The 15,496-nt window shown below is 50.7% G+C and overlaps 1 protein-coding gene across 3 annotated transcripts in view; it reads left to right on the top strand.

Annotated features, from left to right (window-relative positions):
• The window catches only part of KSR1 (kinase suppressor of ras 1), a 144,271-nt gene that overhangs the window by 72,650 nt on the left and 56,125 nt on the right, over positions 1 to 15,496 (top strand). For all 3 annotated transcript variants that reach the window (XM_079130465.1, XM_079130466.1, XM_079130467.1), the window contains exon 2: positions 9,893 to 10,033. In XM_079130465.1, coding sequence (XP_078986591.1) covers positions 9,893 to 10,033 — 141 coding nt within the window. The remainder of the gene's footprint in view (positions 1 to 9,892; positions 10,034 to 15,496) is intronic.

Below are 15,496 nucleotides of genomic sequence, written 5' to 3'. Positions count from 1 at the left end.
TTTATTTGGCTTGCTGTTGGCTTTTCAGGTAGATGCCGTCTTAGGACATTTAGGTCAGACAAATGCAGTGTGTGTGTGCGCGCGCGTGCGCACATGCGCACGCACAGGCACTCTGAGAATTGAACTCATGAGCATTCTACTGAGCTACACCCCAGCCCTTCAAATTTTATGTATTTATTTATTTTTGAGACAAGGTCTTGCTAAGTTGCTGAGGCTGGCCTTGAACTTGTGATTCTCCTGCCTTAACCTGCCAAGTCACTGAGATTACAGGTGTGTGCCGCCTTACCTGGCCAGATGCCTTCCTCCTCAAAGTCCTGTTCTGACTCACAGCCTCCGTGAGCATGAGATGGAGCAGCAGGTGTCGCTGAGGAAAGTCTGGTTCTTGGTCTTCCCTGCTGCCCAGCTCATGCCCCCAGTTTCCTAGGAAACCATGAGTGCTTCTAACTCACTGGGTCTCCTTTCCCTGAATGACAAGGGTGCTCCTGGCATAGAGGAGCCAGCCAACTTATCAGCGCTCCAGGGCAAGGTCCCCTGAACCCACCCCGCTGGCCCTGGCATACATTCACACCCATCAACAAGGCCAAAGATTGACCTGGTTTTGATTCAGCTTGGGGCTGAGCTTCCCATCTGCAGCCCAAGGTCGGGTCCTGGAGCTCAGCCCTGTGGAGCCCAGGGCAGGGCGGGAAGCCCTGCGTTCCCCACGTTCCCAGCCACGGCTGCTCTCGCCCTGGCCTCCTTGGGAACGTCTCCACTTGTGGTCTAGGGCAGACTTGTTTGTTTGTGTTTGAAGTTCCCCGACTCTGCGTTTGACGTCAAGGCAGGATTGCTGGTGGGAGGCTTGGCAGGGAGGTTGTCCCTGCACAGATGCACACGTCTGGCAGCTTCCCCAGAAGAGCCGCAGGACGAGCTGGGCGAGGGTGGCTGTTGCGAAACGCCCGGCCTGAGGATCGAGGTTGCTTATACTTTCTGGTCGCTCCACTTTCCATGGTCCTCCCTTACTCTGTTTCTGAGCTGCTAGCGTCAGCCCCTCTGGGGACCCTAGAGGGTTGTGCTCGAAGCCCAGGGCTGCCTCTGGTGCCTGAGCCGAGTTCGTGGTCAGTCCATGGAGCTGTCAGCTGCATTGTGACTTCCAGAGGCCTCCTTACGTTCTCAGACATCATTTTGCAACAAGTTGGCGATGGCATCCAGGCCAGACTGCTTAGCTGGCTGGGTTGGCAGGCAGTCCTCAGAGGCACCCTCCAGCTTTGGGGCAGAGTTGGGAGACATAAAGGAACATCAACCCTGAGACCTGGGCAGAGAAGCCAGTGAAGGCGAAGGGGTCACAGCTGAAGGGGCCATCCAGGGATGGCTGGAACTTTGATGACTGACAGAGGTGTGGGATGCTATAGACGGGGACTTGGCACTCCAAGGACCAAGGACCACTGTGGGTGTCCACTTACGTGGGAGGAAGGAGGCAGGGTCCTGTGGGTGCCAGTGAGCTGAAACTGGTCCGAAAGCTGTACCTGCCTGCTGGAGCTCTTGAGTAGACCAAGAAGAAAGGGATGGATGAGTGACCTGGCCACCAGGGGCTTCATCTCACTCTGCAAAGCAGGCTGGGGTCTTGAAAGGGGTGGCCACAGGACCAGACAGGGCAGGGGCTGGTGTTAACGGATGTAGTGCTCATTTGGAGTTGGGGCTTAGGTGTAGCCCAAAGGTGGGTTCTTACAAGTCAGGCCCAGTGGCCATCATCCCGTTGTGTGACTAGGCCCATTTAGGGGACGTGATGAAGCCTGCAGCTTTTGTCATGGGGTTGCTGACTGGAACAGTCTGGGTGTTGCTGGATTGGGGGCTTTGGGTGTCAAGAGAGGTGGGTCTTCCCCGCTGCCCCTCTGCTTGCTCCAGTCAGAGCAGCGTAGATGAGCTAAGGGCTGCAGGTAGCAGGGTCATTATTTTGGGAGATGGTGTGGCACAGGGAGACAGGAGCATTTACATTAAATCCCTCCTTTAGCCACAAGACTCAAAAAAGTTATAAAGCTCTTGGTGCCTCAGTAGCCTCATTTGTAAGAGGGGGATAATAAAATGCACACTGTGTCTTGGGGATTTTAACACCTGGTTTTGCTATTTCTGAGTGACTAAATAATGAGCAGCGACGTGTCGTGGTGCTGAGACGGGACTCAGAATGGCAGGCATCACCACTTGCAGGGTGGGCAGGCCTCCTTAGCCCCTGAGTGAGCCCCGTGGGCTGTCTGGCACCCCATGTTGCCTCGTTTTTCTCTCAATGTTGAGTACACGGTTCTTGACAAAAACCGGGAGGAGTCGATAATGTTTTCTCTTACCCAGGGCTGTATTCTGTGAAGGGAATGACATTTGTTAGGGGCATTGTCAGCTCTCAGGTTTTCTGAACAGTGGATGTCACCTTGTGCTGTCAGACAGGTACTGTCAATCCTACCTCCTGGAGTTATTGTTGAGGATCTAGGGAGAGAAGGGGATACAGTACTATAAGATGGAGATATATGTATGTATGTATGTATGTATGTATGGTACTGTGGATTGAACGCAGGGGTACCTACCCACTGAGCCACATCCCCAGCCCTTTTTTATATTTTATTTTGAGACACAGTCTTGCTGAGTTGCTTAGGGCATTGCTGACTTGCTGAGGCTGTCCTTCAACTTGTGATCCTCCTGCCTCAGCCTCCAGAGCTGCTGGGATTACAGGCATGCACCACTGCATCCAGCTGATGAAGGTCATTAATTCTACCTGAATGACAATTGAGCATCCACATGATTTCCATAGTTGAGGGAGCCTGCTGCTATACATGGGAATCTGGCCTCTGTCTCAGCCCATGCCCAGGGTTCATTTGTCCATTTATGTTTCAACATCTTTCATATCCATCACCACATATCAACCTCCTGCCCTGCTCTAGAGACACAGAGACTTGGGCCACTGATAGGGTCCTGCGGCAGCCCCCGTCCAAGGCAGTGTTAAGGTTGCAAGCGCAGATCATGGATTTGTGAGTGATCGTCCATGGAAGGAAGCTCCCCAAACCAGGCCCTGCAATTTCAGTGTGGAGCTTGACTTGGTTTGCCAAGTCAGTTGTCTGGAAAGAGGTGTCTTCTGCAAAGGTGCAAGAAAGCCTGGGTGAGGTGTGACCTGGTGACCCCCGCCAGAGGTCGGGAGGCTCCTCTTCACTGAGACATTCTTGTGGCACGGGTCCTGTTTCGTGGGTACTTTGTGTGTTCCGGTTGCTGAAGCAAGCCCTTGCAGATTGAGTCTGCAGCGAATTCAGTGGCGCCACTTCACAGATGAGGAGACCAAGATGAACTGAACTGGTCTCTGCCATGCAGCTGGTAATTGATGGTGCCCAGGGTGGAACAGGTCTGCCTGGCAGCCTACCTGCTGCCTCCTTTTGGGGGAGTGTAACAGTTAACTAATGGCCTGGCTGCCTGTCCCAGGTGCAGTGCACGGGGGTGACTTGCTTGCCTGTTATCACTGCACCCCTCATCCAGTCTGTGAAAAGGGCTGCTCCCCAACCAGCCAGCCGCCCCATGGAAGCCTGCAAGAGGTTTCTGCTGGGATGCCTGTTCCAACTGGCATGGCCTCTCTTTGGGAGGCAGGGTGACCACTGCTGTGACTCCAGCTCCACTGTGGCAGCCTCCAAGATGTGGGTGGTTCTGTGGCCTCAGAGCTGGCCTCCCAGATCAGCCAGGCCCCTGGATCACCTGTGATGTACTGGAAACTCAGAGTACCAGCAATGGGGAGGCAGATTTGGGCCCAAAGTAAAGGAAGAGCCTTTTTAGGAGAAGAGTTGACCCACCTCCTGGCGCTTTGAGCAGAGCAGGTGTGTAAGACCTCCATGTTCCTGGGGATCCTGCAGTTCCAGGAGTGGCTTCCTTTCCCTGTGAAGTTTCTCTCACCTGGCGGCGTGTGCTTGGGTGAGGCCTGACTGGTGTCCGCTCTGCACAGCATCTGCTCTGCTGGGCCCACGCTCTTCAGGGATGGCTCACAGATCTCACCGTCACTGAAGCGATGCTCCTGGCAGCTGCCATTGGGGAGGCTAGTGACCAGGTTGTGCTTGGAGCAGCTGGGGTGGCAGGTGACATTTGAAGTTGGTGAGGATGCCATATTAGGGGTACACAAGCTCCTGTGGGCAGGCACCATTCTCCTGGTGACATTCCACTTGGTCACGCCCTGTGGTGCAGAGGGCAGAGCGAGGGCCCCGAGGAGAAGGGCTCGGGTTTCCTGGAGCTGACTGGACCAGCCCAGGTCCTGCTTTTCAAATGAACGTGCCTGATCCCCACGTTGCACCAGCATCGTCCCGAAGGCCAACACTGGCTTTCAGCGTCCTTAGCCCCACCTTAGATTGGGCTTGATTTCACCCGTGTAGTCCCTCCTGTCCAGGAGGTCATAAGAGAGGACCTGAGGACAACTTGATGAGGACACCCCACCCTCCACAGCCACCACCGATTGAGCATCTCCCTCAACCCAGGTATTTTGCCAAATATTTAACATCCATGTTCTCTCAGGTGAGCAGTCACAGCAGCCTTGTAGGTGGATCAACCCTGTTTTACACATGGAAAAACTGAGGCTGGCAGGTTGCCATCTCTTGCCTGTGCTCCCCAACCAGGGGCTTTGAGACCAGTCTGTGTGTCGAGAGCTGGAGGTCTTCCTCTCAGAGCCAGGTTGCCTCGTGGGTGTGACTGAAGTAACCAAGAGTGACGTTGGGGACCTTTATTTTTCTTGCTCGAGCTGAGCACTTATGTAAGTAGCAGCTCACTTGGCCCCACTCTCTGTGAATTGGCACTCTGTAGGTGAGATTGAAGCCGAGCTAAACGTCAAAGCTGGACCAGAGCTGGGTCTATCAGTGGGGCACAGCTGCTTTCTGTGTACAGTGCATCTGGCAGTGCCCACCGCCTGCTTGCGGGCTGACTGGAAGCTCTTCTGATCTTCCTGAAGCCAGGCTGAGTGGTGAGGGAGGGTTGGGCATGCACTCCCACAGACAAGGCATATGGGGCCAGGAGACTTCAGTTCCCACTGAGTCCTGGTGACCCCTTCTGGCTGCAGTTCCCATCAGTGAACCACAGGTGCTTTTCTATAGGGAAAATTTATATTTCATAGTTTTTGTAGTTCAGAGAAGATAATGCCACTGATGACAGGTCTCCTGGCAGGCCCCTGGGCTGGACTGGCAGGCCCTGCTGCCTTTTATCTGGGAAAATAGCCCTTTGGTACATCTGTGAGCGTAGCAGCTTTCCAAAAAGTAAAGAGCAGTTCTGTTTAGCTGTGATGGCAACCACTGCATGCCAGGGACCTCCGTTCTTTGTGAATGAGGGGAGCTGTGCTCCTCTGCAGAACCCAGGTCTGCAGGTGGCAGCAGCTGCCTGGACTTCAGACCCACAACAAAAGGGTCACAGTGCACTGAAGTCTTCCCTGTTCCTCGAGTTGGCAGACCAGGTGAGTGCATTGTGTGGGTGCAGTGAGGAGTCACTTCGTGCCTTGCATAGACCTGCCTTTGGGCCTACTTTGGGGATCTCTAACAGTTTAAGAAAAAAACATGGGACAACCCCGGGGGCAGTGTTGCATGCCTATAATCCCAGCAACCTGGGAGACTGAGTAGGGTCACAAGTTTGAGGCCAGCCTGGACAACTTAATGAGATGCTGTCTCAAACTAAAATACAAGAAGCGGGGCTGGGAATGTAGCTCAGTGGTAGAGCACTTTCCTGGGTTCAGATCTGCACTACAAATCAAAACAACAAACTGCTCACTCCTTTTCTGGGGAACTTGCCATGGTGTTTGAGATGCTTGGACTCCTGATCCATCATTTTTCCAATGGGCATTTTTTTTCCCGCTATCATTTTGACAACCTGAAACCTCTTTAAGTTCCAACATGCATCGTGTTCATCTCGCCATCTCTTTCAGCAAAGGGTTTAAAATACCAAACAGTAGCTAGGCACAGTGGCTCACATCTGTAATCCCAGCGGCTCAGGAGGCTGAGGCAAGAGGATCACAAGTTCAAAGCCAGCCTCAGCAACTTAGCAAGGTCCTAAGCAATTCAATGAGACCCTGTCTCTAAATAAAATACAAAATAGGACTGGAGATGTGACTCAGTGTTTGAGTGCCTCTGAGTTTGATCCCTGGACCCCCAAAAAATAAAAAATAAAAACAGTATAAAATAGCAAACAGTGTACCAGGCACTATCCTGGTTCTTGGGGTTCTAGTGGTGACAAGGAATACAGACTGGGGCCTCTGTAAAAAGTTAGAATTGACATTCATAATTTGGGCTGGTGTCTGGAAGACTCTGGAAGCTTCCTGGAGGAGGAGGTGACTAAACTCATTTCAGGCAGAGGGATCCCTGGGAAGAGCCTGTCTGGCAGAGGGTGTCTCGAGGCTGACCAGGGATGGGTAGGTTGGAAGGGACTGAATTGGAGAAGGCCACACACTGGCCGAGCCCAACTGGCTGTTCTTTGTGTTGGCCAGCCATGACCAGAGTCTTGTGCAGAACAGACATGTTATTCATCACTCCCAGAGGTATGGCCTAAGAAACCCCGTGCTGGTGACAGATGGATTCTGCCAGGAGCCCATCTTCTTCAGTTAATGTGGAAAAGACTGGTTTTGAGTTTGCACAGCTGTTTGACTTATAGCCTCTCTTGGCCTAGCCCTGTGCAGTCGTGGCTTCAGAGCCGTTGGGAGTGGAGGGACAGACTGGCTGTGGGAAACGTGGGGATAAAGCAGATCTCCTTCCTCTGCCACTTATGAGCACATGACATCTAAGCACATGTCACTGCAGGTGTAGTGATAGGCACATGAGGACAGAAATGAATGAGGAGGACATGGTCCCCGCTCTGATGTATGATGGGGGACCTAACTTTGTCATTTGGGGGTTTCCATACTAGAGTTCAGCATGAACTAGTCATTCCCGTTTTGCAGATGAATGAACTGAGACTCAGAAAAGCAAATGAACTTTCTTGAGGTTGCGCAACCTGTAAACGACAGATCTGAACCTGGCTCTGCTCCATTGAGGGGTGTGTGTGGTTCAGTGCCTGGGAGCTCAGGTCTGCTGGGGGAACCTGCTGTCAGCTGGAGTTTGAGGCCCACCACTGTTGCAAGAGGGGAACGAAATTCTAATCCTGATTGGGTCTGGGAAAGTGTTTGGTGAAGGGAGGGTCCAGTGGACAGAAAGGACAGTTTTAGCAGAGGCCTCAGGATAGGAAATGAGGCAAGTATTTGAAGAACAGCTGGCAGGGGGTGTGTGCCTGGAAGGTGGGGTGGGGATAGGGTGGGGTGGAATGGAGATGAGCCTGGAAAGGGAAGCTGGGGCCCGGATTTTGGAATTTGTCTCTGGTTACATTGGGAGGGATGGATCCAAGCCTGAAAGAGGGACCTGAGTCCTCCTACTTAGAACTTCACAATTGAAGTGACATTTGTGTCAATTATATTTATTCTGAAGAATGTTCCCAGGGGCTTAGGTTTCCTAATAGAACAGCAATTGCACTTCTTATGTGGCATTGGTAGCTGTGAGCCTCAGCAGAGTGTTTGATTAGCGATGTCTGCTCAACTCTGGAAGCCTCAGGCAGTGTTCGATTAGCAGTGTCTGCTTGGGCAGCACAGGGGCAGGTGGTACCAGAGCGCTCTGGCCTTGCCTCTGTGTCAGTGCCCTTGCCACCCATCAGAACCGTACAGTGGAGTGTACCCTCTCTAGCAGTGGCTCCCACATGCTACTGATCCTTTTGGCACCCTGAAGGTAGCTGGATTTATAGGATTTGGGGCCAGTGACCCCAGGAGTTGTTAGATTGGTGACCAAACTGGATTCTGGGGGAAATTCCAGAAGGGCTGATGTGCCAACTGGTTTTTATTGTCATTCGAGGTCTCATTTCACACTCAATCCCTTTAACCATGGGGGTTCTGTATCTGAGCTCTGTGCATATAAATCAGGGGTGTCCATTAACATGGGTCAGAAATAAAACAGCACCTTTATTTTTCTTAACCTTACCTGAAATTTAGTCTGTTGTCAAATCAGGTTGTAGGCAACAAGGCACAGTCAGCAAATACCTGTGACTCAGCCACTAGGAGGGGTTCCAGTTATTTTCATATCACATTACCATGTGGAATTATCTGAAAAAGATGGGGATACTGACCCCAACTTTAGTTACAGTTATAAAACTCATTATTAGATATTATTTAATACTTTAATAAAGAAGTTTTTATTATTCCATCACAATATTATGTAATATTTTGAAAAATAAATTTTAATGATTTTTGTTGTAATCCTCTTTTATTTTGTGCATTTATAAAGCATTGTTCTGGGGCTGGGGCTATAGCTCAGTGGTAGAGCTCCTGCCTTGCATGTGTGAGGCACTGTGTTCGAGCCTTAGCACCACATAAAATTAAATAAAGAAATTTTGTCCACATGCAACTAAAAAATTTTTTTTAAAAAGAAAAAGCAGGGGCTGGGGAGATAGCTCTGTCGGTAGAGTGCTTGCCTTGTAAATACAAGGCCCTGGGTTCAATCCTCAGCACCCAAAAAAAAAAAAAAAGAAAAAGCATTGTTCTGCTAGGTGCAATGGAGCACACCTTTTCTTAGCAAGCCGGGCAGCTGAGGCAGGAGAATCTTAAATTTGAGCCCAATCTCAGCAATTTAGCAAGACCCTGCCTCAAAATAAAATTTAAAAGGGCTGAGGATGTAGCTCAGTGGTGGAGCACTCCTGGGTTCGATGCCTTGTACTGTAAAGGGGAGTGGGAAGCCAACCTTGTTCTTAGAAATCACAGCCTCCCCAGACCACCATAGGTGTTCATGGCCCCAAAATGATTCACTGCAAACTTCTGTCCTTATTGGGAATTGGGTGCCTTCCTAGATATTTGAAATTTAAAATTATTAACTTTTTAGCGTGTGTGTTAACAAGAGTCCTTGCTTTTTAGAGAAGTACACTGAGAAGTTTACAGACGAGAGAAGGGATGAGTTAACCAGACACAGCCTGCTGGCCAGGGCAGTGGGACCTGGGAGTCTCTCCCAAGTGGCACATTCCTGAACCAGAGTTGGAAGGTGGCACTTGCCTTTTGGGGAAACCTGGAACTCAGGCCACTAGAGTCTTGTCACCACCTCAAGAAGCTCAGCTTGTCTCTGGGTTGATCTTGGTCAAGCTCGGTGGCTCACTGGTTCTCTTTGGGGGGTGTGCTCACTTCTGCCTGTGGAGTCTGCCTGCCTGGTCTCCTGCTGGATGTCCCCCCACGTTTACAGTCCATCCCTGTATGTCTTGCCCCTGCACCTTCCTCGGTCAAGAGAGGGGCACCCAATTGGAGCCAGTGCTTGGCCTCAGGCTGTCCACTTGTCTGGAATTTGCATGCTTTTCTTGGTGTGGATCCCTGAATACCTACTTGGGAACCCAAGTCCGGGGCTCTTACCAGTCCCGCCCCATCCAGCAGTTGGAGCGGGCACTTTGGGTGCCCAGGTCCCCTGGGCGGGAGCAAAGTGCTGTCTCCTCTTAACCTCCCTGAGAGGGAGCTTCTATTACCCCCATTTTCTGGAGGAGGAAACAGGCTTTCCTGAGGTTAAGTAACTTGTCCAAGACCACAGAGCCAGAGTGTGACTAAGGCCCTGGATCCTACCCCTGGCAGCCTGAAGCTAGGCTGAGGGTCTCCTGGTTGGAAGCTGATCAGTCTTCCCTGAGCCCCCCTGTCTTCCATGTTGGCAGTTTCCAGCTCTACTGTCCCACAGGGTAGAAGGCCTGTTTCTGTTTAATCTGGTCTCTGTTCTGACCATTCTTGCTCTTTACTCACTGAGGAGCATGGGCCCGAGGACAGGGCCATGCTGTCCGTCCTTGGGTGCAGCAGGGGTCTGTGGGAGGCTCCGCTGAGACATGCTTTCTTGGGCTGCTCATGCCACTAGTGAACACAGCCCTTCCTCTCCTGGACTTCCCACAGGCGAAGCTGGTGCGCTACATCTGCAAGCAGCGGCAGTGCAAGCTGAGTGTGCCCCCCAGCGATAGGACGGCAGAGCTCAACAGCTACCCTCGCTTCAGCGACTGGCTGGACACCTTCAATGTGAGGCCGGAGGTGGCACAGGTATGTGGGCAGGACGCAGGTCAGGGGGCGGGGTGTGAGTGGTCAAGCAGAGAGGCCACACACAAACCCCAAGGGTGAGCTTCACAGTAGCTAAATCTTGGGGAGGGGTTGGCGGGAGGGGGTGCCAGCAGCAACCAGCTGGGCCCTACTGTAAATGTGGATCCAGCAGGTACCCTGGGTGCTGTTGCCTTCTGAATGGGGCAACCTGAGCATGCTGGTCATGCCTTTGCTTATCACAGTGACAGCAGCCAGCTTTTCTGGAAGCTTTGGCTTTGTAGCAGATGCTACCTAGTATTTGAAAACATAGTATCACTTCTCACAAAATCCTATAAGGAAGTTATCATTTTTGCTCTTTTATTCTTAAGGGGATTAAAGCACAGAATGGTTAAATAGCTTGTTTAAAATCACACAGCTAATAAGTGGTAGCCTTGGAATTTGGGAACATGTCTCAGTTCAGTTATTCTTCTGTTACGCTGTGTCTTCCTCCCTTTATTCTGTCTTCTCATTCATCCCACCAACCTACTGCTCAACCAGTACACGTGGAGAGCGTGCAGTGCCAGGCATGGGGCACCAGCACTGTGGAGCGTCAGCAAATCAGTACTTGGCAGGAATGGTTTACCCACTCAGGTCTTGTAAATGCACTACTTTCATGCTAAAATTTAAAAAGATCCATTCAGACTGGGAGTGGTGGCACATTCCTGTAATCCCAGAGACTCAGGAGGCTGAGGCAGGAAGATTGCAGGGTCAAGGCCAGCCTCAGTAAGACTGTGTCTCAAAAAAATAAAAAAATTTGGGCTGAGGTTGTGACTTGGTGGTAGAGCACTTGCCTTGCATCTGTGATTTTGATTCTCAGCACCACATATAAATAAATGAATAAAATAAAAGTCCATCAACAACTAAAAAGATTTTAAATAAATAATTTTGAACAGAGCTGGGGATGTCTCTCAGTGATGGACAACCCTGGATTCAATCCCCAGTACTGGGGAGAGGGAAAAAAAAAAAAAAGATGCGCTCTTGCTGTTGTATTAAAAAAAATATAAATTCAATATAGATGAATACTTTGGTAAACAAAGAGAAGGAAAAACAATCACTTCCATGTTCCCACCACTCAGAGAAAATTAATTAATTTCAAGGCAGGGTCTTGATATGTTGCTCAGGCTGGCCTTGCATTCCTGGGCTCAAATGATCCTCCTGCCTCAGCCTCCCAGGTAGCTGGGACTACAGGCACATGCCACTGCTCCCAGCTTTATGTTTATCATTTACTTATTAATGTTTTATTGAGTGCATATGATGTATAGGTTGATTCCAGCTGCTGGCTATTAGATAGAACAGTGATTAATTTTATTTTCAAAGCTATTTGAATTTTTAGGAATATTTCCCAGGAGACGTTCTTGGATGGGAAGTGACGCTAGCATAAAAGGTTCCTGTCTTGGGGTAGGGGCCAAGTGGGGACCCTGGGAGCTCTTGGGGTAGGGGCCAAGTGGGGACAGGGGAGCTCTGCTCTGACACACCACTGGAACTATTCTAGGCCCTGGTGACCCTCATGTCTGTGGCCTGGGCCAGTTCTTAAAAAATAGGCAGAAAGGGTGGGCTGATGTGAAGATCAAAGGAAACTGCTTTGTGGGACAGAGGTTCCCTGAACGTTCGCCAACAGTTGTGTGCACGCATGTGCAAACGCACAAACACGCACATACAATCCATGTAATGAGCTCCATCCCCATCTACCTCCCCACCCACCTTCCGGTCCGAGAGTTTTCTCCATACAGCAAGAACTTGTCATGAGAGTCACAGGTTTAAAGCCATGGACCTGGAGATTATGTGGAACCAAATAGCTCCTCCGGTCCCGCAGCCCAGTCCACGATACTCCCTCCCTCCCCAAAATCTCAGAGACAGAAAAAAATCTCTCCTCACCTTCACATCAGTGCTTCCAGTTGAGGAGGCTATCACAGAGCTGATAGCACGACAGACCTGAGGTTCAGGCCCAGCATGCTGAGCTCCACACTCCGCCTTTGCACCTCCTCTCTTGTCCTGAGCCATCTTTGGCAGATGATCTCACTCCCCGTGGGATTTCCCGCCAGTGATCTGCAAGGCGCCGGAGACTCAGCCCTGTCATGCCCATCCTTAAGAAAGGATGCAGGATTTCTGGGATGATGGAGGCTGATTGCCGGGGCTTCTTTGTCTTGGAGCGCTCCTTGGTGGCAGCCAGCACTGGAGTCTTTTCATCCAGGCCTGGGTGTAGCAAATACTGGGCCAGGCGATGTTTGAATCACAAAATCATGAGTGATGCAGCGGAGTTGGGTGGCTGATGAGCTCCTGCTAGCTCATTTGGATCCTGGGGTGAGGCAGGTAATGAGCCCAAAGCCAGGTGGCAGTGGGGAACCAGGATATTCCTTGGACAGAGGGCTCTGTGGGCATGGAGGGCCCAGGAGCTGGAGCAGAAGCACCTCCCCCTTCACAGTGACCTCTCTACTTGGAGAGCATGAGGCAGCTCAGGAATTACCGTGCTCAAGCAGGCTCTCGTTCTGTCCCTGCCACACACAGGTGCATGCTGTCTTCTCGTCCCATCTCCCCATTCAATACGTGGTACCATCATCCACCCAGTTGCTAGAGCTACAAACCCAGGAGCCACCTGTTTCATTGCTTGCTTACCCACAGGTGCAGTGCTGGAGCTGGGCCCATTATCTGCCCCCGTTCCCCTGCTGGTACCAAGGACAGCAGGAGGAAGCTGGGCTGGGCTGCGAATCTGCCTCAGGGTGCCTGAGGTGGGTGCACCCAGCAGCCTTTTTTTTTTTTTGGAGGCAGGATCTCACTATGTTGCCCAGATTGGTCTCCAGCTCCTGGGTTCAAGTGATCCTCCTGCCCCAGCTTCCTTAGTGGCTGGGACTACAGGTGTGCTTGGGCTTGAAAAGCGACAAGCACCCATTGACTGTGTTACTCCACCTTCCCAAAGCAAACTTTCATGATTTGGGTTATAATTCAGTGTTACATTATTTACTGTGCTGCTTAGATTGTTCCAGCTATGGCCATTGAGAGTTCCTTCAGGCTGGTTCCTGTGTCCTCTGACTTGCCTCCTTTCTATTTTGGTTTTTGAGCATGTCTTCACTTCCTGACATGGTACCATGCTATAGCCTCATCTCTTATTTTCCAGCTCCAGTCCTGGAACCACTGCTTTCTCCAAAGAGCCCTAGGAGCCATTGTTTTGCTTTTGCCTTTATTATTATTTTTTTAAATTATGATAAAACACAAAGAACAAAATTTACCATTTAATCACTTCAGAGCACAGTTCAGTAGTATCAAGTACATTTACATTGTTAGACAGCCATCACACCAGAAATTTTTCATCTTGCCAAAGGAACCATTGCTTATAAAACATTGGTTTTATTAGAAGATATGTGTTTATTATGGGGAAAAGTAAAGCCAAGGAGATAAAGAAGTCCCTCCTCCCTGTTCTCAGGAGTTGACTCATCTTTCTGAATATTTTCTAGTCTCACTTTCCTCTGTGTATGGTCCCCTTTGCACATGAGTGGTTGGACCAGATGTTTGATTCTGAAACCTGCTTCTTCCCTTAATGGTCTGTACTTTCTATGATCATAAATACTGTTACCAAGAACATCTTTGTGCACCTGTGTTTTTCTGTTGGAAAATCCTGGAAGTGAAGTTGCCAAGCTGAGTTTTAATAAATGTTGCCAGAGTCCTTTAACATACAATAAGACAATCAAAGCAATCTGCTCAGCTTTTTAAAGCTAGCAATGTAGAGAGACTGTCACGCCAGCTGTGCCTGGACTGGACAGTAAGCTGCATAAAGACCTTTTCCACACTTGTACTTGGTTAGGAAGTAGGTAGGACCACCCTGTCCCTATGCTCCCTAAGAAAGTGTATAGGACCAAAGGGATATGGTAGCACATGCCTATAACCCACAGTGACTCAGGAGGCTGAGGCAGGAGAATCAAAAGTTCGAGGTCAGCCTTGGCAACTTAGCAGGACCCTGCCTCAAAATAAAACATAAAAGAGGGCTGGGAATGTAGCTTAGTGGTAGCGTTACCATGGCCTCAATCGCCAGTACCAAAAGAGAAAAATAAATTGTTAAATTGTGTAGGGCCATATACACAAGAGACCAGGGTCCCTGAGTGTCTTGAGTGGTTGCTATGGTAGTGGGCCCTGATTCCAGCCTGCCCACCTTGCCTCAGGAACCCTCCCTGATGCTCAGCCCTCATGGATGGCATGTCCTCTGCTATGTCAGACTGCCCTGTGCCTCGGAGGCTAAAGATTAAGTGGTAGTGTCTCCCTGGCCTGCCCACCCTAATGCCTTATCCCGCCTACTGTTTAGGAAGCTAGAGAGCCCCCAAAGGGTCAGCAGGACAGCTCAGCTCCCCTAAGGGGATGCCAAGGTCCTGCCAAAGTCCAGTTCTGGTGTTCACGCCTGCAGGGGGAGGGATTTCCCCTTGTCAGACTTCAGAAAGGACCTAATACCCACCAGGCTCTCCAGAATCCTGGTCTGGGAGGAGGAGCTAGGTCCCCTGGTCCAGTCTGGGGGATGCTTCTAGTGCTGGCCCTCTCTCTGCCTGACCCTGAAGTTTGGCCTGAGGACAATCTCCCCCAAAGTAGTTCACATTGTAGAGCTCAGCTCTCTGAAGAGCTAGTTCCTAATTGGTGTATGTGAGAGAGGTGTGGACCAAAAAGCCCCACCAGGATCAGGAGGGAATCGGGAGATAATTGAATCCATACAGTATGGTGTCTTCCCTCCCTTTCTAGGCAAGAAATAGACACACCTGGCTACAGGTTGTAGCATGGCCGCTGTAGGTCCCCACGGGAGGTGCTGCAGGTAGACCAAAGGTGCCTACTATCGTGTCCAGGAGCTAATGTCCCGTGGAAGCAGGATGGCCCTGTGTACCTGTGGCTGTGGATGACCAGGTGTGGGGTGCAGGCGGAACCTGAGAGTTCAGGGGAATCTAGAGTGACCACGCTGCCTTTTATATTCCGTGAGCTCTTGAGCAGGGGACTTCATCCCTCTGGGCCTCTGTTTACCCGTATGAGAACTGACAGGTGAGATGGCCTTTCCTCGGTTTATTCTGGATCGTAAAGGAGCCTAGTCAGGGAGAAGTTATGACAGGTGAAGTAGTATGGGGTCCATGTAGGTTGGCGTTTTCCCCAAACCCTCCAAATGGTGGCCCTGCCTCATGTCTCTTCTCCCATAAATCGTCCTACACTCTCCTTCAGAGGGGCCCAGGTAGCACAGTGCTGTCCCACTGGGATCCTCTGTAAAGCGTATGCCCCATCTCGTGGCTGGGACAGGGAGCTCGGCCCTGCAGATGGGAGGCCATTTCCCATCCCTCACCCCCATGCCCCCAAGTCAGGCTTTTCTCTCCCAGATTTTGAGCAAATCCTCCTGAAGTAATTTCAGCCAGCTTTTCTTTTCTAGCCCACGCAAGGAATGATCAAGAAGCAAACAGAGAGCCATAGACA

Source organism: Sciurus vulgaris, assembly GCF_902686455.1.
Source record: "Sciurus vulgaris genome assembly, chromosome: 3".
NCBI classification, from domain to species: domain Eukaryota; kingdom Metazoa; phylum Chordata; class Mammalia; order Rodentia; family Sciuridae; genus Sciurus; species Sciurus vulgaris.
The sequence above is the reverse complement of the archived record's forward strand: the minus strand, read 5'-3'. Positions and strand labels throughout refer to the sequence as shown.